The sequence below is a fragment of the Mastacembelus armatus genome, chromosome 8, assembly GCF_900324485.2.
Source record: "Mastacembelus armatus chromosome 8, fMasArm1.2, whole genome shotgun sequence".
NCBI lineage: Eukaryota > Metazoa > Chordata > Actinopteri > Synbranchiformes > Mastacembelidae > Mastacembelus > Mastacembelus armatus.
In genome coordinates this window covers 18842909-18870454 of record NC_046640.1, presented here as the reverse complement: position 1 = coordinate 18870454, position 27546 = coordinate 18842909, and the positions used below count along the sequence as shown (strand labels likewise).

Here is a 27546-nt window from a genome sequence, read left to right as displayed (position 1 = left end):
GACATCCCTCCAGCAAGACTAACTATGTCTTTTGAGGCAAACAGTTTCGCAACAGCAGTAAAGCCATGATATTTTGCAACATTTTATTTATGCAGCATTGGAATACGTCTAATATTTTATTTATGATATATGTAAAAAATGCCGCCCTGATGATTTGTCGAAAAGACTTTAAACAACCGCACCCATGAACTAAGCATCTGTATATATGGCGCTTGTTTTTCTCATCGTGGCGTTTGGCCTAGACAAAAGCAGTTCGGACGGTGTCTGACGTAGCAACTGAAATAAATATCAGACGAGTTAAAGTCAATAACTATTTGTGCTATATTTTCTGTGATGGCTTGTTGTAACCGCAGTTATAGTCAACGTTGTTGTTGTAACTATCAAATTGTGATTACAAGAAACCTGGGCACTTTTGGTGTACGCCAGGACGAATTCAAGTGCATTCCGAGTTTCTCCTATTCATTTGGTCTTCAAAATGTCCATCAATTTTTGGGCGGAACTTATTTTTAACCTCTAATTTCGGTGATTCAACCTTGTTGAAATAATGTTTGTTTTCTGAACAGAAATATTAAATTATTTAAGTGTCAAACTGTTTTTGAACTTTAAAAAAAACATATCGAAAAATTATACGGCATGACAGGAAGAGAATCCCTATTGGTCCTTCGCAGCGCCTGTCTCATTACTAATTGGTGGAACTTTCTATCAATCAAGTCTTAACCGTCGGTCCCGTATGGTTCTGACCAATCACAGGCTTTGTTTTTGAGTTGTAGTGGGCGTGCCAAAGCGCATGGACCATCGATCCCCAGGAACTGTCAACGGCAGTAAGCTGGAGCTCTGCCGCCAGCTAGCAATGTTACCCAGTGTGTGGATTGGAAATAACACCGACAGGCTTCTACTCCAGGTAATTCCTACAGTTTACTATAATGCTATCAGCATGACAACAGTTTGCATCTTTATACTAAGTAACATTTGTCCTATTAGCTGCTTCTGTCACGTTATGGCTCGTTTGAGGCTTAACGTTAGCTAGCCAACAACAGCGGCCATGCTAGGTACCACGTTTTGTATTGAGGGTCTCTTGTTTAACATGTGACAACTTACTACAACAAAGTAAACAACACCTGCAAATAACTAACTGTTATCATATTTCTTTTCTAAAGTAAAGCTAACCTTCCAGAGAAGTAACAGAGCCATGGTTGGACTACTATGATCACTGCTGCTAGGTTGTAACCTTGCAGAGGAAATGTGCAATGTAACTTTGGAATATATCTGTGTGTTGGTGCAACATTTTAATTTAGCCTTAAATTACACTGAAAGTATATCTTGATGCTGAATAGGTAAGAGTTTTATCCATATTGGTTTTACAATGATCTGAAGATTTAAGGTAGGAGAAGCAAAGGTAAACATGAACTTTGTTGTTAATGGTTTCAGGCTGTCCCTGCTGTTAGATCTCTCTTTTGTAGCTGATTGAATTTGTCTGAGAAGGAGCCTTTAGGTGACACACATCAGTGATTTAAAGGCAGTGTCTGAATATAGAAAGAGGAATATACCTCATCATTTCCACACTGAAAGTACTCATGTCCTTTTAGTCTTTTCTTTTTTGCTGTCATCCATCTGCACTGCCATCCTCCTAATTCTCCAGAAACAAATAATTTGGTGGAAAACAATTGAGCAAGCCAATGAGAAATTTTGCGGTGTTAACAAATTAGTACAGTTTTACAAATGTAATACACAGCCTTGATGGATAGCGGTGAAATACAGCTCGGGATGTGATGTTGATGTATGATTATTTATTTGTATGATTCATTAGTAGTGTTAGCAATTAGAGTATTGTCTCAAAGCCTTACAATTGCAGGATGCACATGAAATACATTGTTTTGCAGACATTATTTCTGCAGGCGATGGTGACGTAGTGACAAAGTCCACTTGCACACGGGTTATTAAAACTATATGCCCATCAGTTCCCAGGGGCTCAGCTGACATGTGTCATTGTGAATTATTCAGTGCATGGAGTAAACATCTGAAATGTGTGACTGGTTTTTTAGTTTTATTTGTCGTTGCAAAGAAGCATTGAGTAATGTCGCTGATAGAAAACAGTTGAACTGCGCAGAGTTCAGCTCAGTCGAAGCTGGAGCAAGGAGAGGGCAGAAAGCGGGGAGATCGGTCTGGGTTTTATTATGCTCAATTTGATCAGAAATTGCCAATCTAACCGGTCGGATCCATGGTGAAGAGAAAGAAGACGTCGCCTACAGCCGAAGAGTACGAAAATGGGTAAATTTCAGTTTGAATTTAACACTTTATTTAGAGGTCGATTGCAGGGAGGGCTTTTCGTTGTCGTTTCTGCAGGGCGCTAAACTGAAAAGCGCTCGCATTTGAATTTAGTTGAAATTCAACCTGAAATACCTCCCATTAGAGCCGAAAGACACACGGTAAAACACTGCGGCCCGTTACTGAACTATTCTGCCTGTTGGATATAATTTATCTCAGGACGTTAAATGCGTATATTTGGTGTTGTTTTGTCGGGACTGGAGAGGGGATTTGAAACAAACAGCGGCGGCCATGTTGAGAGACAGTGAACGTCGTCTTTAGAAGTTAATTTTGCACACCTCTTTACTCCTAATGTGATGATTTTTCCGTGAATGTTTTTTGCCAGCATGACACCGGGCTCCAGAGAGGGGATCGGTGTCGATGGGAAGAGGAATCCGTCCAAAAAGCCCGAAGGTTGCGACGAGGAGGAGAGCGGAGAGCAGGCGAGCGAGGAGCGCAGTACAAAGGGAGACGACGGAGTGGAAATTCTTAATCCATCAGCCACGGGTCTCAGCCCCGGTTCAGCCCCGGTCCTCCCCGCCTCTCCACCGAACCGAACCGGGCTAGCCTCGACCCAGCCGCCTCAGACCTCAGCGGAGCCCACCCCTCCGTGTCACGACCAGCATCATTTTCTGCGATCAAGCGTTCGCCCTCCAAGTAAACGGATCCGGAAGGATTCAATCGGCTCAGCCATCAATGGACATGGCGGGGCAAAATCGAAAGGTACTGTATGTGACCGGCTCAGTGAAGAGTATGTGTGTGTGTTTAATGAACAGGACGCCTTCTCTTAGTTTGTACTGTGTTTGTAGTTGTTTATCTGATGGCTAACGAGCGATGCCGTTGTTCCCTCTGGGTTTCTGGCTGCTCCAACACCAGTTGCGACACCATCCTAACGATTTTTAATTAGGAAGTCACCTGACTGTTTTAGTCAAAAGACCAAGAGTCTTCACAGCCTTCACAGATGTAAAAGCCCGGGCTGTGATGGCTCTCAATATGAACAGAGGACAAGAGAAATAAGTGACAGGTTTAAGATTTGGACGTGGAGACCAGAGCAGGGCAGGAAATCAGTGTTATTATAGAGAAGTGCTTACTTAAGTTTTTTGTCTTTGATTTATCTTCTTTCTTTTTTTTAGGGAATTGAAACAGAACATATGACTTTTTGCCTTTAACTAACTGTAATTGGTTAATAACTTCTGAATTGGACTTCAGTCAGACAGATGTAAACACTTACAGTATGTTTCTGAATTAGTATGCTGTTCTCACAGGTATGTGTTGAGGGGTTTTCTGTTTTTGTTGGGAAAGATAAGAAAACTGATTGCTTCATCAAATATATTTCAATTGCTCATGCTCCGACCAGTCGACCAAGGAAGCCCTACTTATTTTGATGTGATGCTAAATTGGTGCGCATCTATTTTGAAAGAGTCACATCTAGGTTACTGCTTATGAGCACGACACACATTTACATTTGTAAATGAACACCCGTTTTGGCTGAATGTACAGTTGCCTTAACATAGTGCAGTGCTGCAACTGCCTCTGTGTTTGTGTTAATACCTCCTGGCACTGTATTGTGTGCTGGGGTGAACTTGGCCACTGGAACCCACCAAGAGTTGGTTTTGGACCTGTGCACTTAGACCTGACCATAGGGACTGATTGCTTTTCCTGTGTTCTTGCTAACGCTGAACCACAGAGGGGGGAAAGTTGTACAGGTTCTGCCTTGTAATGGCAGCAGGCAGCCTTGTCTGCATGTGTTACATAGCACATCTCCCAAACCATAGACCTCAGAGCTACAGTTGTATTTTTTTGTTCCATGCTCTACAAAACAGTCAAGGTGGTCAACCAAAACATTTGGCATAGCCATTTTTACTCTGATATTTAAATTGTATTTTCCCCTTGAACACTTCATGACTGTTAGGTTTGTGGGCTCCACTTTTCTGTGAAACACAGGGGCAGAGAATGGCTCCTCTTCCCAGGGATCAGTGGGACTGTCGGGGCCTGTGGCTGGCTCCACAGGGGGAGTGTCCAAGTCCTCCAAGGGCCAGGGGTGCACTGAGAAAGAGGAGCAAGCTGGTAACCAGAAAAGGGCCCGTCGACAGTGGGAGTCTTGGAGCGCAGAAGACAAAAACAGCTTCTTTGAGGGGCTGTATGAGGTAAACAGTAAAACCAAATAGTCACTGCTCTAAATTTTACAGTATATGAGTTGACATTCATGTTCTATATCAAAAGGCAGTTAAAATGTTTTTTCTTGTATGTTTTTTCACATTTCATACTCTCTTCTACTCCACTCGTCTCCAGCATGGGAAGGACTTTGAGGCTATTCAGAACAACATCGCAATGAAGTACAAGAAGAGAGGCAAGCCAGCAAACATGGTGAAGAACAAGGAGCAGGTCCGCCACTTTTACTACCGGACCTGGCACAAGATCTCCAAACACATTGACTTTGCCAATGGTGAGCTGCTCTAAATCTCTGTCACCCAATAACACTGGAGCGTGTTTGGTGTTGAATATAGTCAAATATATAATATGTATAATATACTTTTTTACTTTTTGAAAATTGTAACTTTATGTCTGTCATTTCATTTAAAATGTTACTGTGCAACTTACACTGCAAGAAAAATTAATATGGTAGTCCTATGTATCCTGGGGGTTAAAGGTTAACCCTCTTTGTTAGGCAAGAAACTGTCCAAAAACATGTTTAGAGTCCACCAGATAAACCGGAGCTCCTTTCTCTTACTAAAGCCCCCCGCATCACTGTTGTTTTATCTTTATTTAACATGCATCTGTGTTGCTGGAGCAGTGTTATGACTTGTGCCTCCTTTATTCTCAGTGTACTCTCGAGTGCTGAAGAAATCCTCTCAAGAACTGTATGGTCTCATCTGCTATGCTGAGCTCCGCAAAAAAGTTGGTGGATGTAAGTAAAGGCTGACGTGTTTGAATGTATGCCATTTACAGGTTGTTTGTGTGTGTGTGTTGCCTTGGTCTTAGTTTGGGACACAAGGGATGTGATTAAATAGTACGTGCTTCTAGTCATGTGGGAACACTGCTCCTTAGGGATCATGTCATAAATGACTCTGGCTTTGTGTTTTGTCTTTGACAGTAATGGATGATAAAAATGTGACAAAGCTGAACGAACTCATCCAGCAAGGGTAAGTTGGTAGAACTGATGAAATGCATAGCCCAGTTGCACTGTTTGATATTTTCATGGTAAATTATCACAGCTAGACCACTACTGTCTACCACTACTATCTAACCGAAAGGTGAAATTTGATCCAGAAAGTTTGTCCTTTAAAAACACCAAAGTTTTCTCTGCTCTTTTGGCTATCCGTCCAGGGCCACCACTGTGCGCTCCAAAGGGAGGAACCTACGAATCAAAGCACCCATGTGTCGTGCGCTGAAGAAACTTTGTGATCCAGATGGTGAGCATGTGCATGCGTGGACAGCCAACACACACTATACATACAGAATAAACAAAAGTCAGGGCTAAAAATACAAACCATGGCAGTGGTGAGCCACAGGGTTTGTGGGGGCGGGGTTTTGTGGCAAAAACACTGGCAACGTGTGGGCTAGTGCTGTTTCCTTGGTAACTCTGTGGGAGCAAAGTGAGGGGGTGAAGCAGGAGGGAGATGATGGAACTGACTGGTCTGACTGGCTGTCATCAACCACTTTGTTCAACAACATCCACTCACCAAAGTTAGAGAAAACATTTTCTTTAATCAAGGGTGGAAAATCAGAGTGGCACCCCTTGTATCTGCTAATAAGGAAAAGAAAGGAAAAAAAACCTGTAATGATTAAAAGAGAGCACACTTACCTTTTCAGCAATTGCACTGCCAACTGTAGTGTACTGTTCACATAGTGCTTGTGAGCTCCTTGAGGTTCAGACATTTTGTTGTGCTGCTGTGACTTTTCTGGCTGCTAAGTCTTTGAGCTTCATGATGTTACACTGACTGTACGCCTGATGTCACTTTTCAACAACACTTGACCTTGTCTCAGAAAGGAGCTTTGTTATTTCTCAGCCAGTCTCACCGTGTCTTTGTGTCCACCCAGGAGTAAGTGACGAAGAGGATCAGAAGCCAGTGCGTCTGCCCCTGAAGGTGGCAGTGGAGCTTCAACCACGCAGTAACCACTCCTGGGCCCGTGTTCAGAGCTTAGCTCACAACCCTCGGCTCAGGTTAGTATCTCTGTATTAATGTGTCTGAGAGGAATTAATTAGAAGCAAACCTTCTTAAAAACATATATGATTTCACAATTATTTCTTAATAATTAAATTTCAAAGCATTTAATTCAGCACTGCATGAGAATCAGAAATATCAGAATTGCCCATTTATTCCATTAACATTTAGTCCGCTTTTCTGATTGTCTGGTCATAACACTGTTGCATGCAAGAATTGTTTTGAGAATTCCCTGCTGCCTTGAGAATACTCATCACCTGACATTTGAATCAGATACTTTGTAATGCAACGAAAGACAAACTCCCATTATTCGTTTGACAACGGTCATGTTTGTCATTGTGTTCTGGTTCTATCTTCCAACACCACAGATTATCATTGCTAACTCAATCCTCAGTGCTGTGCAGAACCTGTAAATCAACAACATTTTTTGTGTCTTTTCCAATGCAGAATGGTGGTGGAGCTTCACAGGAAGGTCTCCAGCCTCATTGAGTATCTGAAACAGAAGTGGGCGTACCACGACCAGCGCATTGTATCCTTTTGCCCATCATGTGGTCATAGAGCTGTACTAATCACATTTCATTTTAGTGGAATGCACATAGTGTGACATTGCAAGTCTTCGATGATAAATTGTCATGTTACAGTGGAGCAGACCTTTTTAAACCCATCTGCGAAAAAAAAAAAATAGAAACAAACACCACAACGTCACACAATACAATATTGAAAGTAGTGGTGTTGCACTTCAGCTGTAAATATTTAAGGGAACATTCCTGTTTCTCTTAGTTACATTTGATTCTTTAACAGTGACACTTCAGCTTAAGAGTCTCATGGAGAGAGAGGCTCTGGAGGGCAGCCAGTCCATCACAGCCTTTCCCAGCAAGTCCCAGCCAGAGGAGCTTTTCCTTTTTCCTGCTGAGAGCAGCAGCTTGACCACGCTGCCTGGTGTGGCACGTGTAGTTCACTCCAAGGCCTCTTGCACTGTACACTGGCTAGAGAGTGGCAAGAACCGGCCTAATGCCAAGGAATTACCAGCTGCCCAGATCCTGGGCATCCACACAGCTGCACCACCTCGGACTGGCGCTAAGTCTGGACGGGGAAGCACTGCAGCAGCTGCTGTTTGTGCTTTAGTGACTGTATTGGGTGATACTCGTCGAACTGAGCCCCTTCACTCTGAGCCTTCACCAGACAGTTCTGCAAAGGTAGAGGAAAAGAGGACTCCACCTGTTTCTGTCCCTGCTGGCTCCCAGCAGAGTGTGGCTCTCAGAGAAGAGGGAACTGGGCTGGCACCCTCTGAGGGGACTAAGTCCTGTACTGGCATGGAGGTCATTGGTGGGTTAGCTCTAGGTAAAAGCATGGAGAAGTTGTGTAGTGGTGTAGAGAACTCATCTGAACCATGCAAAGAGGAGCAGAACACCAGCACCTCCTCCCCAGAGGCCAACCAGATTCTTCCAGCTAAACCTTTGCTGGCTGGCTCTGAGGAGGGAGTGTCACAGGGCTCTGTGCCAGTCGCCAAAGAGCGGACTGTTGAGCAGATCAGAGAGGAAGGCTGGAGCGCTCGTGACGCAGAGAGTGTCACCCTGGCTGAGCTCTACCTGATGTTTGGGAAGCCAGGCAAGCTGCAGTTGGAATATGAGTGGCAGCCCGTTGCAGTTCCTCCCCACAACCAGGAAAATGGACAAGCCTTGGCTCATCACAAGCCCAACAGGACACACCGTGTTTTGCGCTGCCTACTCAAGCTGGTTGCCACAGAGGTCAATCCTAAACCTTTGGTAGGACTTAACGGTGACTTCTCATGTTGTTGTTGCATTGGTTGTTTGTGGACAACATATTTAAATTTTATGATTTTGCACAAACATCCATAAAAAATATACAGGATATGTCTAGGAATGTAGGCAGCTTAGTGTCATGAGAGAAAAATGCAAAAACCTCAACCCAAAAACTTGAAATTGATTTTTTTTTTTTATAAATTGGTTCTCATGTGCCATGATCCTGAGTATTCACATATTTGCATTGCATTAATCCATAGCTAGTGCTCCCTGGCTAGATAACAGTTAGAATGACATAACCTGTACTGCATTTTTACACTGTATTGAAAGCATTATTTAGAATGGTAGAGCAGATGGTGTCATGAATGTGTTTTCTCCTCCAGGCTCCAGAGCTGTGCTCCACAGCCACATCACCACTCAAAACTCACCAGGAGGAGCAAAACCAGGCCCTTACACCTCCAGGAAAGGGTCCTATCGCAGGTGTTCGCAGCCCCAGCTGTAGTCGGCAGCAAGCGTCTGTCCGAGGGGCTAGGTTGCACTTGGCAAACACTGGAGCCTCAGGTATTTACTAACATTCTCGAACCTCTACTAGAGGCACTAAATGTGGTTTCATTTTCAATGTAGTTTATAAAATTAATAATTTGTTTCCCATACACCAGCTTTGTTTCTTGATAGTCTGAGTTTACTGATACAGCTTTCACTAATAAGGTTTGCTTGTGTGCTGTAGTTTGTCTAACAGTGGGGGTTATTATGGTGTGTAAATCCTTCCTGTGATTCTTCGCATATTTAATTTGTGTACTCACTTTCGCAGTTTGTGTTCAGTGGCTTTATACATTATTCTCATTTACTTGCCTTTCTAACACATCATCTGACTTGTTCCTCTTCAGGTGGACGCAACCTTCCCCGCTCTCTGATGGGCTCAACAGCAGGCGGTGACTCAGAGGGGGGTGTGTTTGCAGTACCTACCACGCTCCCTCCTAACAGCTCACGACACAACAGAATGTTTTCCCCCAACAAAGAAGCTGAGCTAGCCCTCAGACAGCAGCTCGACTCTATCAGTGTAAGACAATGATAACATAGTATTTTTACAAAGACTAACCTAATATATTGGCCAGATAAAAAATGTTAATATGCATTTTTTCTTTTAGATGCAGTCAGATCTTTTCCTTTCTAGACAGAGAAAACCTCGAAACAGGCAACTTCGAAAACCGCTTGTAGTTCAGGTAAGAACAGAAGTTTTTTGTTGTTTATCCTTTAATCTAATTATAATGTTCTAATTGTGCATCTCGTAAAAGTTGCTGGTTCATGATGGACTAAAAGTTTCTTCTGTCTCAACAGCGAACACTATTACCCCGAACAACAGGAGACACTCCCCAGCACGTCTGCTCCTTCTCCATCCTCTCCAACTCCTCTGCCACAGGTACACTTTGGACATGAGGGTCCTACAGTACTCCTTTGTCAGCAGAGGAAGGAAATGTTTACTGGCCTAGTGAAATTATCGTGCTTTTCTCATAATGTCATTATGAATTTAGCACCTTAAATAGACTTACATGTCTGTACAGAAATTACATTTCTGTTTTTCAACAGGAAGTCTGCTAATCTTTCACTCTCTCACTTCCTGTTTCTTCCCTCAGGAACTGGATCCTTCCGGCCAATCCATACTCGCCTAGCTCCTTCCCCCCGCCCTGTTGTTTCCAAAGCTTCTCCTGCAGTGCCCAGCTCTGTGGCAGCTAGCCAGCTCTCCAGTATGTGCTGCTTTTTAATCAGCCTACTTTCCTGTTTGCTTTTAGCTTGTCATTCTTTATCATCCTGTAAATAAATAATTGCACATACAGACTACATAAACAAAACTGCTAAAAAGAGTAATAAATATATACATTTAATTGGCTTCTTTACTCTCATGATTTCAGTAGAGTTTGAACAATTCAGTTCCACATTGTGCATCTTTACATCTCAATTACGATGTGTAGGCTTGACAAATCCTGTTTCTGCTGTTTCAGGTGCGATTGACCTCGCAGCTAAATCTGCAGGCATCATCCCTGGCAGTCCCTGTCAGTCCCTGGATTCTTCCCCTGTTGATAACAGCACTCTGCTTGCCACCACACCCATTGTTGATGCTGAACCAGAATCTCAGCTCCTTCAGGAAGATGTCCCAGAGGTGAGAAGCAAACACATAAATGCACAGACCTTGAGCTTGACTTCACCTAGTGTGAAAACAGAACACCTGCTTCCTGGGTGTAACTGCCTCCTGCATTATGAAAACATGGTTATTGCACATATCTGTTTACACAGTGAGCACTACCTTTGCACACAGAGCAAAGCAAATCCCCAGTTATTGATACTTTTGAATAAAAACAGCTGGGTCATTCATCCCTCTAGTGAATTTCTCTCAACATTTCACTCTCAGGTGTGAAGTGTCTTCCAGGCAGAATTTGATTTGCACACATGCCTGGAGTTGATATGTAGGCACTGCTACTACTGGTGGAAGAATAAGCAACAAAATTATCATGACTGAAACCTCAAATAATAGAATTAATTATATATTAACCTTGAAACACCCGTTTTGCTATTAAATGTGAAATTCCTTTCTTCATGCAGGATATCAGAGTTTACTTCAGATATACATGCATGTTCCTTTGAAAACACATCCAGTGAAGAATTTAAAGCTTAACATTCCCATTAAGTCTTCAGCCTGTTGTTTCCACAGAATGGTCTGCCTGCACCATCTCCTGGAGTGACCAGTGGTGGAGACTCACTCCTCTCTCCACCCAGTGTAGCCTCGCTCCTGGACATCTCTTTACCTGGTCCCCCTGAAGAGGCTCTAGTCCCAGGAGAACCTCAAACACACATCAGTGACTCCATCATTGAGCTTGCCATCAACTCTGCTCACTATGGTTTGTGCATGTATTTCACCTATATATTGACATTTACTTAAAAACCTTAAGAATTTATTGATTTCTGTAAAAGTAGCACAGATCACGATTGTTAATAGCATTAGCAAGAAATGTGTTTGGATCCAACCAACTACATTTGAGAGTGTCAGTTTTAAGGAACAGTGTGTGTATGTGTAAAATAATTGCTATTTTCCTGTTGTACTGCAGGTGAGGAGGCTACTCTCTCGCCAGCCAAGCTGAGCAACAGCGACAACTCCAAACTGTTGGCCTCCTCTCCTTCAGTCAGCCCGTCCCGAGGCTGGATCCCCTCGCCCAGCCACGACCCTCAGTGGTACCCCAGTGACTCATCTGACTCCACACTGGGATGCCTCCTTTGTAAATATTTTTCTCTTCCTCTGTAGCTCTGCTACAATACTCTACTTCTGTTCACCTCTTTCAGATTTTGTTTGTAGAAAAAAAAAAAGTTAAAGACTACGACAGACACTCTTTTACTGTTCTTTGCAGCGAGCATGGTTTCTCCTGATAAGGGCAGGAGGACCACCCTAACCCCCTCTGGCCCCTCCAGTGGTACAGCTTTACTGGGTCCTAGCCTCCTGGACTGCAATTCCCATGATTCTTTTAATTCCCGTGGCCTTCCTGATGTGGCAGAGGTAAGCTGACATCTTTTGACATTATGAGTATGTGTAGCCTACATAGAGAGAAATCTTGAAAATCCAACTGATAAATTACTAAGAATGTTCACACACCTGCAATTTGGCTAATTTGGTCCAGACCCAGACAAAAAAAAAAAAAAAAACATTTGTTTCCTTAGGTCTAGTTCGTGGTCACACTGATTTCTTACAAATAAGCAATGAGCTGCAAACAACGAGCTAATGCCTGGCTCCTCTCACCTCTACGGATCTAGGTGCTAACATTATAATGTGAAGAACCATGTGCAACACTATAAATGTCCTCCTGGCAAGACTATGTACTTTTATCCCAATTTTTAAACCATAAGCCGTTTCTTCCTTCGCTATCAGAGCCTTTAAGTCTTTATCCTTGGGAAGTCAGATAAGCTCTTGCTTGAGCTACTGTAAAGTATGTTGAAAGCTCTGTGGTTGTACCTGCAGATGGACACTCAGCTTGCTTGTATGATGAGTGAGAGCAGCGTGGACTACATCGCTCGTTTCAATGATCTGGCTCAGGAGTTAGCTGTGACCGAGCCCTCCATACCACCACCCTAAGGAAGAGAGGACCACCAATTCGCAGCTACCTTAGGGATAAGAGTTGCGGACTGGAGGAGGGGTTTTCTTCTCCCTGTATAGACTGTCGTCCTGCTGTCCTTTCTAGATTGGAGAAAGGACAGCTGTGGAGAAATACCAACCCCCAAAAGCCATCCCTGCTCTGTTTGTAAAAGTGCAATAATAACGGTGAACCTTGACCATTGTTCAAAGCGAGTTCAGAATGCGTTGGTTTCACTGAACTGTTCTTTAAGGTGAAATGCCCTTTAAAAACACTTTAAAAAACAAATGCATTTACAAAACACAACCTCATGTACAGAAGAATACTATGCCATATCTGAACAAAATATTTTCACTGATCTTTTCTGTCTTTTCCTGCTCTTTGTGCACGTGTCTGTCTTCTCATATCAACCCCCAAAATGTGTAAATTCGCCAAAATGTGCAGTTCATATCCCAGCAGGTGAGAAATAGCTTCTGGAAAAGGATAAGTAAAGTAAATTAAATGACAATGAGGTTGAATGTAATGAGATATTTCATCCTCTTAACTTGTTAGAGTTGTCAGGTGCAAAAGTGGAACACAGCAGGGCAGGTACATGTAAAATCCTTTGCTGCTGCCCCCCATTTCATGTGCTCTTCGTCTATATCGGTTCAGGTTTTTGGTGGAAGTTTTGGAAATAACCAGCCATGTATGTTGGGAATCAGGTTCTTCATTTTATACAGCCCTGTTTGAAATGCAGCTTTTGCTGGTTGACTACATTTAGTAGTAGGACGTTTGTGCTAAAATCATATCAGAGTTCATTATCAGTCGCTTCAGGAAGCTTTCATCACTTTTAATGTATGCTGAGATTATAATCCTGATTGCAATGGCCTTTAAATTGGTTTGTTGTTACATAAAGAGGTTGTGAAAAAATGTCACTATTCTTCCATATACTTTATCGTTCAATTGCAGTTTTTAATTTTTACATGTCAGTAATATGCCCAAACATGACAAGTTAGACTCTCTCGACTGAGCTCTTTTCTCAAAATTCAAGTGAGGAAGCTGTTTTCAGTCAAGAGCTAAACAGATGCACCTTTAACCCCTAGTCAGACCAATTAAGCATTCATTTTTAAAGGCAGACTAAAATGTGAAATGTCTACCTCCAAACATTCCCACTCCATTTAAACTCCACAAGAGTAAGTATGTAATGAACACTAAAGCCATAGTTGACACTCCACTTATTTATATGTTAAGGGTCTTTTAGTCTTTGTTTAATCACTAGTAAAATAAAGTACAGTGATTGGTTGCGCTAAAAATGTTAATTCCAATTTGATAGTACTGATACTGAACACTATGGCTAATGTCAGATTTACTGGTTTTTAAACATGTTCATCATCTGCTCACCCAAAGTCCATTCTGTTTGCTGATGTTAAAGATAAAATGCTTTTTAACTAGCTTTTATTACTTTGTCCATGTATTTGCACTGTTATTCACAGGAAACACAAACATACCAAGTTCAGACTCACTGCATTCAGATGTTTTCGGAATTTCAATTAACCAGCATCAGCAGTATGCAGCATTTTAATCATTTCTGATTAACGTGTAACTTCATCTCTGAGAGTGTAAATTGTAGGAGAGTTATTGTCGTCATTCCACAAGTGGAATTTAAAATGTTGGTCTCCGTTGACTCTACAGTGTATTAGCTCTTGTTATGATTCATTTGTGAACATCTGACAAGGCTTCATCTTCTCACACTAGATAAGAAACAATGAAGATGATTCTTAGTAAGGAATAAACAGCAGGTTTTGTCTTTGATACTGGCATGTTTTGTTTTCCTGTTGAAGGATTTATTTGTACAAATTGCAATTCCAGTATTTACTGTGCGTTTGTAACATAATGTAAATTGTTATTTGGACTATTTATTGTTAACATTTCAGAATGTTTTCTGTTTAACTTAATATTAAGGTGACATCTAAAAAGGAAAAATTTGCTTAAAGTTTTCAGTTTGTAAAAGGTGTTTTTATTCTGTGTATAAAGATAGTTATAAAATCTGCTTCTTGTTTTGTATTTATTGTGTGTACTGTATGATAAAACCTATGTAAGATTAAGGTGTGGCCTTTGGGTCACTGCCAACAATTTAAGGTTTTCCCAGACTGAATCCCTGACTGGCCCCTTTTAAAAAAAAAAAAATCACGTATCAAAACACAATAATGTATTAACTCAGCAGGAAAGACAGAAAACTCAGGGTCCACAGTGTTATTATTCTGGACTTTTAAGAGCTTAAACATGAAACCAAACGGACCACTAAAGTTTTGATTTGCTTCCTCTATGTATATTAAAATCTGTTTTGAGCATAATTTTCTGTGCTTTTGCTCTGCCAGATGGTACAAGTGACCAGAAAACATGTTTTACCATATCTGAAAGAGAGACAGGAGCTCACTGAGTTCACTCTTTTCCTTTGCCAAAACAGCATATAGAATACCTCTCTTTATTGCTGTTCAATTTCCATTCAGGGATTAATAAAGTTTATTAATCTATCATGGACAGACAGACAGCAGAAGACTGAGATAATTGTCTCCAGTCCTGACAGACAATTTACCATAAATTACAAATGAAGCATTATGATGCAAAATTGATAATCACATCGAGGAGTCAATCTGAAAAATAAAAACATAATATAGTCACAGCAGAGATTTCAGCCTTGTCAGTAAATTACACACCCACTGCTAAATCAATTCTAAGGATAAACCTGCTAACTGGACCAACTGCAGATGTTAGATAAAACAGTCACTTTAGGGCCTGTTAGAACGTACAGTGACCCAGGTTTTTGGTTATACTAATCAGACCGCAAACAATATTGTATCTGTTTACATTCCATGTTTCTTTGGCCTCCAGGGGCATCGGTTTCATGCTTTGGTCTATTTGACTAACGGTGTGAGCCACTGGTCCTCACCTGCTGCTGCATCAACCTTCATGCTTCTTTTTTCTGCTTCGTGCGAGCAGAAGAGGCCATCAGTTTGAAGAAGAGTGCGGGCCACAGAGTACGAAGGTAGATGGCCAAGGAGGGGAGAGGTGATGCTAAAACCACATCTTTTCTCTTTTGGCGTACAGCCCTCAGAACCCCCTGAGCCACATCCCTGGGGTCCCAACCTACAGCTGTGGTTTTATCCAAAACTGAAAGCAGTGTTGTACAGACAAGAAACATGTATCACTGACAAACAGTCAGGAGGTTAATTACTGAGAAGATGTTCCTTAATTTTTTAATACATTTGAGATGATTTTCATCTTAAATGGGCTTGTTAAAAGTGCTAAACAAACAAATTTTGTAATGTTCTGTTTACACATACAGCAATGAGAAACCTACTCCTGATTTCCTGTCACATTGACTGATATTCTTTTTATTGCCTTACCTCCGTACTTGGAGCCATCTCCTGTGACAGCGTTGACTGACAGATTGGTTCGTATATAGCCAGGACTGATCACAGTCACTGGAATCCCATACTGTTCAATCTCTGCCCGTAAGCAGTCGAAGTAGGCCTGGGTGGCATGCTTAGAGGCTGCATCTGACCACAGTGCAGAAAAACAAGCATCCTACTTAATTTCCAATTGACCAATAGATTGAGAATCAAATCAGTTACAACAACTTACAAGCTGATCTGTAAGGAATGGCTATCTTGCCCTGGATACTGCTAATGACAACAACATGGCCACTGCGGCGGCGAACCATGGAGGGCAGGAGAGCTGTAAAGCAAGAGAGAGATTCATGAGTAGAGAAATCACTAACAAATATTGTATAATATTGTTTAATCCCCTGTACATTTCCTTATGTAGGAAATCTGCCTCTACCTCTGTCTTATTTACGCTTCTAATATTCCGTTTTTTTAAAGTCAAATCAGATTTCACTTAAACACATTGTTTGAGAACTGTCACACAACAGTTGTGACAGTTGTTAGTGTACAAGTACATAAAAACTCAGATCAGGCAAAGTTGCAAAAGTTCACATGGTCCAGTCTCTTTTCATCACTGACCTTGAGTAAGAGAAATGGGCCCAAAGTAATTTGTTTCCATAACATCACGTTGAACCAAAAGGTGGGTATCTAGTATGTTGCCACGGTAACTGATTCCAGCATTATTGACGAGGACATCCACTTGTCCGTAACATTTCAGGATCTCTTCTGCGGCGGTGACCACTGAGGCTGTGTCAGCCAGGTCAAAGACAACAGTGCTGGGAGTGTAAGTCTGGTTGTTGAGCAGAACAAAACAAAATAGTGACAAACAAAACTGTCTGTTCCAGTGTACAAGCTGCTTTAAATCGTTCTGTAATTCTTACATCTTAAAAAATGATTGATACACAAAGTTGTTAATAACTGTCAGGAGATTATGTTAATTCATGGAGATCACTTTTGGATTCACAGAAAAGTATGACTGATAACAGTGACGGTGATAATGCAGTCTTGTAAAAATAAAAAATAAATAAATATTTCGTTTCTGTTTTCTTTGTGGTTCCCTCAACAGTCTTCTGTCCAACACCCAAAGAAATTCAGTTCAGGATAATATAAGATCTCCCATTTGACAAGCTGGAACAAATGTTTACTTGAAAAGTAAGAGGGCTGTATCCTAAATGTTCAAATATTGACAGTGTAATTCTTGCTAGGGCCTTTGTTGCATCTCTCTACTACAGTTTCTAATAAAACTAGAAAATGCCCTTAATGTTTCCACTCATCAATTAAAAGTTTAATTGTTGTATTGCTCATGTGCAAACCTGAAGCTGTGTGCCTGATGACGTTTCTGAAAGCTCTTGGACCAGCTGCTGCAGTCGGCCTGCGTCTCGTCCACACAGCACAAGCCGTGCACCTGCAGCATGGAAGGCTCGTGCACACTCTACAACACAAAGAACAAGCTTCTTGTTCATGCTGAATGAACATGATAAAAAGGACCTCAACATATTGCTGTGTAATGACTGCGTCAACATGCAGACTAAAGTGAAAAAGACACGAGCAGATCACCTCTCCCCAGTCCAGAGCTGGCTCCTGTGATAACCACCACAGAATCCTGCAGAGTAGCTCCTGGTCTGAGGCGGACAAGTATCCGATATAACATAAAGACACCCATGGTGGCTAAAATCAGTGGCACCATTCCTGCTCCTAAAACACGCTCCATGGCTGACAGCCCCTGGCCTGCTCCACACAGGCTACCTGCAGACACAAGCGCAAACACTCGGCTAGAAATTCAGACTTCAGTTTTTTTATATGCTGCTGTCCATGTGCAATAACAACAATAACAACATTGAAATCTAGTGCTCTTGCACAGACAGGTCAGCCTTAAAAAAGTCTGTTCAAAACTAAGCAACTGTAGGTTTTCTATCATAAAACTGACTGCTAATGCTAAGGTTAGCTAGCTACCGCAGTGTAATAAACTACTACCTCATACACAAATAAATGTACGCTGGCAGGTAAGACTCACCTGAGTTATTCTGCTGAATATCCTGCTTTTCACAGATGTTTGAAAACGACCCACACAACCGGACGCAGAAGTGTGCGTTTTCAAGGAAGGACCACCGGTTGATCGCCGCTCAGAATTATGGGAATTGAAGTCTTTGTCGGAAGTAGCGTGACAGTAACCACAAGTGAGCACATGGGAATTGAAGTCTTTGTCGGAAGTAGCGTGACAGTAACCACAAGTGAGCACATGGCCTCAATTTGTGACATGAATCAAGACTATTTTTGTCTGATCTGGATTTAAATTAAGTTGGGCTGTTCCAAAGTTGGGAAAATGTTTGTTCATATTTATATAAGAAGGTAGAGGCATGAATAACTAAGAAACAACTGTAAATCAGACTGTCTGCAATACATCACTGCAGACATTCTGATTGGTGCATGGGGGAAAAATTCTGATTATCTGAAGTGGGACAGTGTGGTAACCACCGGAAGAGCAGCTAGCTTTTACCATGACTGTCAGTAAAATACTGACTCCTCCTAATGAAAATTGTTAATAAACAGGATCAAACAGCTAAATCTGTGGATCAGCACTATTGTCAACAAACGGTCAGCTGACAGATAATTAGCCTGCTCTGGCGTCAAATCAGCAAACAAATGAGGTTTTCTAAGTCTGTCCTTCTGAATACTCATCCCATCACGTTCATACAGTATACTGTCAGAGGCAATCGCACTGGAAGGTTTGGTAAACGCTGTATTTATTTTATTTAGAAATGACTAATTGGGAAATGGTTCACCTGCAAAACAGTCCGGTGGTGGTCCAACACACAGCCAAGTTGAACCAGGCTGAACCAAGGCTGAACTTGAAAAATCAATTTTGTCAATGTGGACAAAGAACAGCAAAGTTAACAAACTGAATCTTCTCCAGGTTAAAGCCAACAGCATGGGTCTCCGTTGTTCGACCTGTCACTTTCATGCACAGAACACAATTATTAAGAAACTATACATTTTTACCTATGTAAGCACCACTCAGGTTAAAAAAAACGAAAAAAAAGCACCTTGGTTTGTTTAACTTTCAGTAACAATAGGATCACATTTTTCAGTTTCAAAAGCTGAACAGTTTCTTTGCAACCCTACTACATTCCACTTATACCAGTGTAAAACATGTTAGATTCCCAGTTCATGTCTGAAATACTGTAATGAAGTGAGAAAAAGACTTTCACAATTTTCAGATATACTGCTATTGATTACAGCTGTCTGTATGTTCTGATAGTGTTTGGTAGACATTTTTTAGGGATTAACATTAAATTCTTTAAGAAACTTCATCAACAGATGTATTATAAAATAATTTACTAATTTCCTTCTGACAAAAACATGTATTTGAGTAATCAAGCCTTTACTGATAGCCCTGACAAGATAACTAACACTATTAGCATGTAACGAATTTTTAATTTAAATTCCATTTTTTAATTATTGGGGATAGCTTGTTATAGCATAACTCATTTGGTTTAATAACATAATTAAAACCTTTCAAAGTATTACCTCTACCTGTGGCTTAAAATGTACTTTATAGCACAGCATTTCATAAAAAAACACCATAGCACCATAAAAAGCATGAATTTAGAACTTGCTGTTCAATTATCAGAAATTTTGAAGTGTCTTTTTTTAAATTTTCATTATGAGGAATTAGGTTCATTAAATACACATAAGTGTGAAATGTCCCCATATGTGGACAGTCTACCAAATTAATGTCACAAGATCTTACTTGTACTCTTTTGCACATGATAACCTACAGGAACAAGAGACAAATAAATAATTTGCAGCTACATGTTCTATTCTGGACATAATGTAGAATCCATTTAATGAAAAAATTAAAATAAAATACAGAAAAGTGAGTTTGAAATATCCTAATGTTTAATGAAAGGGTCATGTACTGATCAGCAAGAAAGGGGTACAGTAAAACTACGAGGGAAAGGGGTAAGAGCTTGGTACTCAAAACATGTATGTCTGTCTTATCTGCAATCCAATTCAGTCCAGAGGAACTGCTGCCATACCCTTGTGCACTAGCTTGTTGTAAAGAATGAAGGTGGAGGGCACAGGGGAGGAGGCGCAAGAGTACTACAGAGATAAATGTGCTGTTGTCACATAGAAGTGAAGGAAATGTTGGGGGGGAAATTCCTTCTAGTTTTAACTATATCCCTCTGATCAAAGTTCAAAATGGAAGCACCCACCACATGTGGAGCTGACTGCTGGGCCTGATTGTGACTTCCACTCCTCTTACACCTAGGGATGGATAGGTTCTGTTTTGTTATTTGTGTCTTCCTTTTTTCTGTCGGTTCTTAAACCTTCTTCAGAGTGCACTCATACCGCATAGAGTTCGTAGAGCTTCTTGGCACAATACGCCAGGGCAGCCAGTGCTATCGTATTATGGAGTCTCTTTCTGTGGATGTCATCCCTGCGTACCAATACCACAGGCGTCGAGGAGGTGAGTGTATGCAGGGGCAGCCGTGAGAGTTTTTGGCTGTCGTATTCCACCTGGTACTTGCAGCAGGGGTCAAACTGCCATGAAATCCCGTAGAGGGCAGCACAGGCCACACTGAGGGCACCAGCGGGCAACGCCACATAGCGCGAGTATTCAACGGACAGTGACAGTGGCGTCAAGAGGCAAGCAGCGCCTGACAACACGGCCGTCTTGTGCAGGCAGTTGCCCACTGTAATCCAACGGGCCGTCTCATCTCCGATGCGAGTTGGCTCAATAACGATGTATTTGTACTGGGCCTCCAGTGCCTGTTCCAACTCATATTCAAACTGGTCCTGTGCATTTTCCCCATTGTAGATTTCATGCACAATGTAGCAGTCTGTCGCCGCCATCACTCCCCTGTGCAGAAACAGAAAAACAAAAAAACATTGAGAAAAAGGACAGAGTATCAAGACGCAATAAATGCAAGACTAGATTGCCTACATTTCTACACCAACTTGCCAATTTTTTTTTTTTTTGCAGAATTTTAAGACAAACATTTCCAGTAAGTTACTACATGTAAATGCTTCTTGACTGAATTTCCTAAAGATGAACTAAATCGCACATTTACACATATTACTTTCAAAACTAACATCAATTATTATTCAATGACTATGAATATGTCAATGATTAATAAGGTTTTATGAATTACTTAACTGTAAAATTGACCAAACAGCCAAGAGTTTTTGTGGCTCAAACAACTAATCATTTAAAAAAAACACTTAAAACTGCAGTTGGAAATCTATTAAAATTCTCAATTTGCCAAATACATGACGACAATTACATATTTTCTGTCGACCACGTACTTGATTAAATGATAAACATCTTCGATCCTCTATGAATCGATACGTATTGGATTATTAGTAAATTATGAACGTTGTCAAATATAGCAAATACATGTGTGGACCAATGTCAACACTGAGGCCTTTCACTACATGCTGACAAAAAGGCAAGCAAAGCCCAACCAGCTTATTGGAGTTCAGCTGCTAAAGGTTAAAGAAATTACAAAGCGAGAAAGTCACCAGGCAAATTATTTAAAGCACCTTAACGTCGCTAAAATAACAAGGGCTAACTCGCATGTATGGCAGAAAGTTGTAGGGCTGGCTGGATGAGTTCAGGACCGTCTTTACTTTCGACCAGGTCGACAAACAGAGCGGACAACACTCCTGGGTTGTTCGGCATGTGAGCAGTGACATAACCCAACACCGCTCACACCAACACACGGTCAAAAGCGACTTTTTCCACAGTTAATCGGTTGGTGTGAAAGAACCAAAACATCACATGAGCTGCTAGTTTGTTGCCTTGCTAACGATAGCTAGCAATACACGCTAGCCAGCTAACGTTAGCTAACCATGGGACACAATTACGAGTTTTCGTGTTGGCGTTTAACTTTATATCCCGAACGAGCTGCATGTTCGGGATCTGACGAATCGGGACATCGACCAAACGATGTGTCACATAAAACCATTTTCATTTAATGGCCAAGATGTGGAGCAACTGACCTCTCCCTGCTTACTGGGACACCGCGCCTCCTTCCCAGCGACGCCATGTTTGAGATGCAACCGTGATTGCGATTGACGTATGACAGACCTCAGCCTTCTGGGTAATGTAGTGTGTCGATACAGTGGACGTACCAGTTGGATTCGAAAACGGACTAATATTCCCATGATGCTTTAGGGACAGAGTGTGTCTTTACGTATTCTATAACAGCATACAGGAGTTTGAGAGGTCAGACCATGTTCTAAATAAATCTAACACAAATCAACAGATGTAGCTATGATTTCTTCAAAATATAAGAATGATTTTAACATCAAATAAATAAAAATATCTCTAAATCGTTAATTGTGCAAGTAGGTTGCATGCAATTTAGTTGGTTACAACATATCAACGTTATATGCAATAGGCAATACAGTGTTCGTTTTGTAATATTATGTTTTGTAAGACTGATGGGACTCACCCATATTGTACTCTCGCGTGCTCTGTCTTTGAGTCCTCGTGAGCTAGTATGAGCAGCCTGTGCGCGTGCAGTAATAGTTACGTTCAGGAATCTGGATCAGCTGAAACCAAACCCTGAACCAGTGGCAACAATTGTTAACACCTTGATGATACAAGGTGCTAAATGACGCACGTATGACGTAGCTTGTCACTACAAATGTAATCAATAAAAACATAATTCATGCGAAATGTAAAACTGTGGTTTTACTAATGATCTCAGCTAGATTTTTTTTAAAGCAGATTGGTTTTGCTGCATCATTATGGGGCTATATGACTGAAACACAGTAACCATCGTTATTTATATCAGCATCGTGCTGAATCACAATCACACTGATTAAGATCACACTGATGCAGAAATAGACTCATGTTTCTGCTGACCCAGTGTAAATTGCATTCTCTGCTAATGTCATTTCTGACACTGCCACAGGGTGGGGCCAAAATAAGGTTTAATTGCAGGCTGTTAACATGCTGATGTGCGATGTTTTTATGTGGTTTGAGGAGGCTATCAAAATATTTTCCATATAAGCCAAACACTGAAACAATCATACGTTCTTACTGGGATACTGAAAGAAGATTAATCTGCATATTGTCCAAACTGACCATTAAATATTGAAGAAACTATTCTGGTACTCCATGGCTTAAATGTGAACTGTGACAAAAGGTTGCTTTTAGCCCACATGACTAAATGTTCCTCTTTGGTAGTGTAATATCTAGCTTTTGGAAACTGTGAACAATTGTGTACCGTCACTATATCGCTGTTTATATGCTAAATACAATATTTTCAAAATACTGGATTACAAATGAAGCAGTGATAGTTGCAGCCTAGATAAAAAGTGCAATTACAAGATAAAATCCTCTCTTTAAAGCTGGCCATTGGGCATCTTCTTCTGTTTGTGTTATAAACAGGTACTTTGACATCAACAACATGAGTATTTGATTTATTTATGTATCAATAACAAGATTGGAAAAAAAAGGCTCAAGCACCAAACAATATAACAAGGCCTAGGACATTTTCACACATTTGGAAGAGCCACCAAAGACCAAAACTGTTAATCAGACATGTTTGCTCTCAAAAACACACAAACATAAACACTCTCAAAAATGAAATAATCTTGGCCTATTAAATAGATATGGGTCATCAACAAGAAAGCTTTACAAAGACTGTGTTTTCCTGCAATAACCTCTTTGTGATTTGTAAAGCAGAATCTGTCTTTTCTGCCAGTGTGTTGAGTCACCTGAGGTATTTTTCTCCTCAACATTTAAGATTGTCAACAGCAAAAGCTCCTGAAGAGCCAAAAGTGGAAACCACAAACACTTTTATTCTTTTTATTCTAATATTCCTTCTATGACCTTTATCAGTTTGACATCCACTGGCTAAAGAAGTCTTGTGGGTAACAGGGAAAAAAAAACAAACAAACCTAAAATCAAATAACATGAACCAAACTAAGTTTGAAGCCAGCCTGTCGTATCCTGAAGGACAGAATTAAGGATGGTCTGACACAACAGAATGTAAATGCCCTGAATACAGCAGTGCTGTGTTTGAAATGCTGGTTTATCCAGATCAACACTGAGGTGTTGTCCACACAGTGACAACCTTTAGACACAATTTGTCACACACCTCTTACATGTAACATGTCTAACGGAAAGTCATTACTTTTATCTTGAGGCTTAGTCAAGATTGCCCTTTTGGAATACGACATCCTCATTTTGTGTTTTTTGGTTTATAAATATCTGCACCTTTGACTCATCAATTCATGACCATAACAGACAATACGTTGTTTTTAATGGGAGAAAAGGAAGTGGATAGAGTAACCCTGGAACCGAATTGAGATGTAAAAAAGTAAAAAAAAAAATAAATAAATAAAAGTCAAATTGCAGATTGTGTTTAACAAATCCCCACAAAATCTATATCTGTACAGTTGTGAAATTACTTAAAAATATTTTTGAGTAGATGTTTCAAAGGTGTGTTTAGCATTCACAACTTAAACCATGTGCTAACATTTTAGCTCTACGAAACACAATTTCTCAGAATGAAGTTGAAAGCAAATTGAAAAAAATATCAAAAACAAAGAATAACAAAAGAGTTTCAAATATAAAAGTCATCTTTTAAATATCACTGCTTCCATCCAAACCATGGCAGAGAAAGACATCTGGGTCTGTCATATATTAATGCATTGCTCAGAACCAGCCAAAGAAGACTGAATATTTGCAACATAAGCTGTGACAGTAATCTGTTCATGCCCAATGCTTTTATCTGAGGTAAACAGCTTCAGCTTTGGTTAGTTTGTTTGCTCATGTTTACGAGTTGTCACCAGCTAATTCACTTCCTGTTAGTGGTGAGTCTGTATCCCAGTTTAATGAGCATAACTGACCAGTCAACCCAAAGTTCACCTCAGCGATGTCTTTGCCATGAGATCAGTTGTCTCTGGGTTCACTTAATGTCATGTTTAACGGTGCCTGGAAGGTCTTTAATTGTATATCAGCCCATAACTCCAGAGCATGCTGCCACAGTATTCATCTCCTGGAAGTCTCTTTCTCCTTCTCTTTATTGGAGTCATGTAGGTAGGTCATTGATAAATATGTTCAAAGTACTGAGGCTGAGGATTCTCTTTGACATATTTCTGAATGTACCAGCAGGTCAAGTGGGCTTTCAGATCCTCTTCTACCACAAAATCCATGGCTGCCTGTCATCACACAAACATAAAATCACATCTCCCTCTGAGAGGGACTGTATCACACAAAAATTTACATGAACAATCTGGTCAACAATTAACATATAATACACATCACTGTACAATATATATATCTGACAAAATTCAAGACCTAGTTTTACCTTGGCAAGGTGCTTGGCAATTCCTCTTCCTCTGTAAGCATCTGGAACTTCAGTGTGTTGTAAATCTACCGTCTTCTTCCCAACATATTCATATAAAAGAACTGCACGATCATGAGACCCTGAGGGCAAACAGAAGTTATAACTGTGGTTTAGAGAATCTGTCTCCAAACTATCCAATTTCTTACAGCCTACAATCAACAACCTGACCCCATCTTGTTTGAGGATATTGATAATAGTTAAAGAGACAACAGTCAATCTTTACAGGCATATTCACAAAAACAGTTTCCTGTCACAATCAACAACACACAAAAACTAGTTTAATTCTAAATCTGCACGTTTAAAGCTGTTTGCAAACAGACTGACTACGTGATTAACCAAGCTGCAGTAGGAGCTTGGGGTCGACATGTTATGCTACAACATGGATGCTTGATAAGACGAGGCATGAGTGATTTGAATCAGCGAGCATCCAATAACCTCAAAACAAAAAACGAATTTGTTTGGTACCATGTGATTTTGTGCCACAGTCAAAAACAACATGGCATCTTCCCAGGTAGAGCCTAGTGGAAAAATGATAATGTAGCTAGGCAGGGAAAGATAAAGATCTTAACTGAGAGAACAATAGAATCCACTATATTGGACATATACCTACAATAACACTTTTAAAACAAATGGATTGGTCATACTTATGAAAGGCTGAAGAAGGGAATTTGATTAGTATAAAAGAACTTCATTTCAAAGGAAAAGTTACTTTCAGAAATGTCGTTTGGGGCTAGATGTTATTAAAGGCTTCATGTTTGTGTTCAAGAAAGGAGCTGTTAAAGTTCCAAATCTAGGAAGCCTGCATTTGACCAAGCACAAGTCTCTTTCCAGCGTCTGACAGCAAATAACAACTGGACAAAAACATGACAAGTCGACTGTGTGAAATAATGACCACTCTGTGTCCGAAATGGCAGCTGGAGATATAAATATGGACACGACGACGTTAGCAACAGAGAAAGCTACAGCATCCTCTGGGCTAGCATCAGCCAGCTAGCATGCTAATGTTTACATGTTGAGCTCACCATTTAGCCTTATAACAAACTGCCGACGCTTTTTATCGTGCTCCACCTGGATTTGAGAGTTGTTTGTGTCGAAGGCATTTGCCTGGGTTGCTTGTGCCATAGTATCCTGCCAAAGGTGACGACGATTTCTCTGCTGCTCTGTGGCTGTGCTAGCCTGAAATGGCTCCATGAAATGAAGAACGGTTCAGCCAACGAAATCAGCTGTGAGGTCACATGACGCTCAGCCAATCATCGCCGCCGTTGTCAGAGCGTCACAAACAGCAATGACGTAAGCGGCTGCAACTCTCAAATTATTTATTACAACATTATATGATTAGAAAACTATTAATCGTACAGTCTCACAAAAAAGTTTGCTGTTGTAGAAGGTTCAGGTGGAAGTTATGAAACGGTTTTCTTTCAGACTGCAATTGATTTCGTTTAGGGTTTGTCTGTTGACGATTTGAAATTTATTGATTTATTGGTTGTGACACCAGAGCTCAAAATTACACATTTACACTGCTTTTGCCCAACCAATAGTCCAAAATTGATTTTTCTTTCTTTTGATAGTTTCATATCTTGTTTGTTATGTTATGCACATACAAGTGCCCAGCCTGGTGGATATAATCCAGCAAATACATTTATCTAGGCAATCAGTTGCACTGGTCCCTGAACACAGATGTATTCTATAAAAATAGGTAGAGCTGACTTTCTTCCCTAAGGTACCTTAGGTTTTACTAGATTGTGGTAACAAATTTGCCTTTTTCTGCTGCAGTCGGCTGGTGAGGAAACATAAAGTACAAGGATTCAAGTCGTATTACTGACAATTAAATGACTAATTAAGGAGTTTTTCATGTAACTCATCACACAGTGCTGCTACATTATTCTTTTTCTCAGTGAAGTGCTTCTTCAGACAAGTGATGTATGGGATCTGTGAAATAGTTGTTCTAGGTTACATCAGGTCACAGTTCACAGATCCCAGGTGACAACTGTGTCACTGCGAGTCTTCAGCAGAGCAGCTGCACAGTCAGCAGGTAAATCTTCTGTACCATGAGAGTTCATGTATTCATTGCTACCACTGTGAGTTGTGCAAATGTAGTTTTGTCTTGATATAAACTTGACAGACACTTGGAGCATTTGTAGGTATCAGGCAGGTTTGTCAAATTCACTAAAAGTGCTGGGTAGTAATCCTGTTAAGCGGTTTGCTTAATCCTACAAACTCTAATGGAGTTTGTCAACTTGTTATGGGATTAAATGTGCCTGTGTGCTGGTGTGTTTCTTTGTGACACCGTTGTATCGACCTGTGATTTTTTGCTAGACTGAGAAGGAGTTTGTGCAGCCATAAGTTACTACTTGTATCTTTTTAGACTCATTCAGTGTGTTTTGATTATATTGCTGGGAAAG

The 27546-nt window shown here is 40.7% G+C and overlaps 4 protein-coding genes across 9 annotated transcripts; 1 reads left to right on the top strand and 3 right to left on the bottom strand.

Moving 5' to 3' along the window:
- Window positions 1-699: 699 nt before the first annotated feature.
- cramp1 (cramped chromatin regulator homolog 1) lies at window positions 700-13216 on the top strand. Of its 3 annotated transcripts, XR_003296726.2 has the most exons (21): window positions 2081-2268; window positions 2651-3027; window positions 4249-4451; window positions 4597-4750; window positions 5129-5212; window positions 5399-5447; window positions 5632-5717; window positions 6346-6469; window positions 6918-6999; window positions 7283-8236; window positions 8617-8794; window positions 9121-9293; window positions 9382-9456; window positions 9572-9653; window positions 9868-9978; window positions 10234-10391; window positions 10941-11127; window positions 11335-11502; window positions 11632-11777; window positions 12237-12440; window positions 12473-13216. XR_003296726.2 is itself a non-coding variant. In XM_026325547.2 (20 exons), the coding sequence occupies exons 2-20, from the start codon at window positions 2652-2654 to the stop codon at window positions 12348-12350; spliced, it is 3504 nt and encodes a 1167-aa protein (XP_026181332.1). In that variant the 5' UTR covers window positions 700-901; window position 2651; the 3' UTR covers window positions 12351-13216. The 3 variants fall into 3 exon arrangements, 2 of the variants coding, with proteins under 2 accessions (XP_026181332.1, XP_026181331.1); XM_026325547.2 differs by lacking the exon at window positions 2081-2268 and adding an exon at window positions 700-901 and having other exon boundaries at window positions 12237-13216; XM_026325546.2 differs by having other exon boundaries at window positions 12237-13216.
- Window positions 10260-17889, bottom strand: dhrs7b (dehydrogenase/reductase (SDR family) member 7B). Of its 3 annotated transcripts, none has more exons than XM_026325571.1 (8): window positions 17788-17889; window positions 17331-17519; window positions 17087-17205; window positions 16353-16563; window positions 15973-16065; window positions 15735-15887; window positions 15278-15498; window positions 10260-10370 (listed from the first exon to the last, which is right to left on the bottom strand). In XM_026325571.1, the coding sequence occupies exons 2-7, from the start codon at window positions 17482-17484 to the stop codon at window positions 15296-15298; spliced, it is 933 nt and encodes a 310-aa protein (XP_026181356.1). In that variant the 5' UTR covers window positions 17485-17519; window positions 17788-17889; the 3' UTR covers window positions 10260-10370; window positions 15278-15295. The 3 variants fall into 3 exon arrangements, with proteins under 3 accessions (XP_026181356.1, XP_026181354.1, XP_026181355.1); XM_026325569.1 differs by lacking the exon at window positions 10260-10370 and adding an exon at window positions 13551-14981; XM_026325570.1 differs by lacking the exon at window positions 10260-10370 and adding an exon at window positions 13551-14496.
- A 1762-nt stretch (window positions 17890-19651) lies between these two features.
- tmem11 (transmembrane protein 11) lies at window positions 19652-22326 on the bottom strand. Of its 2 annotated transcripts, none has more exons than XM_026325579.1 (2): window positions 22235-22326; window positions 19652-20637 (listed from the first exon to the last, which is right to left on the bottom strand). In XM_026325579.1, exon 2 carries the CDS (start codon window positions 20628-20630, stop codon window positions 20121-20123), a length of 510 nt encoding a protein of 169 aa, XP_026181364.1. In that variant the 5' UTR covers window positions 20631-20637; window positions 22235-22326; the 3' UTR covers window positions 19652-20120. The 2 variants fall into 2 exon arrangements, with proteins under 2 accessions (XP_026181364.1, XP_026181363.1); XM_026325578.1 differs by lacking the exon at window positions 22235-22326 and adding an exon at window positions 21780-21867.
- An 870-nt stretch (window positions 22327-23196) lies between these two features.
- natd1 (protein NATD1) lies at window positions 23197-26369 on the bottom strand. The gene is made up of 3 exons (XM_026325584.2): window positions 26167-26369; window positions 25106-25224; window positions 23197-24956 (listed from the first exon to the last, which is right to left on the bottom strand). Exons 1-3 carry the CDS (start codon window positions 26333-26335, stop codon window positions 24840-24842), a joined length of 405 nt encoding a protein of 134 aa, XP_026181369.1. The 5' UTR covers window positions 26336-26369; the 3' UTR covers window positions 23197-24839.
- Window positions 26370-27546: the final 1177 nt, after the last annotated feature.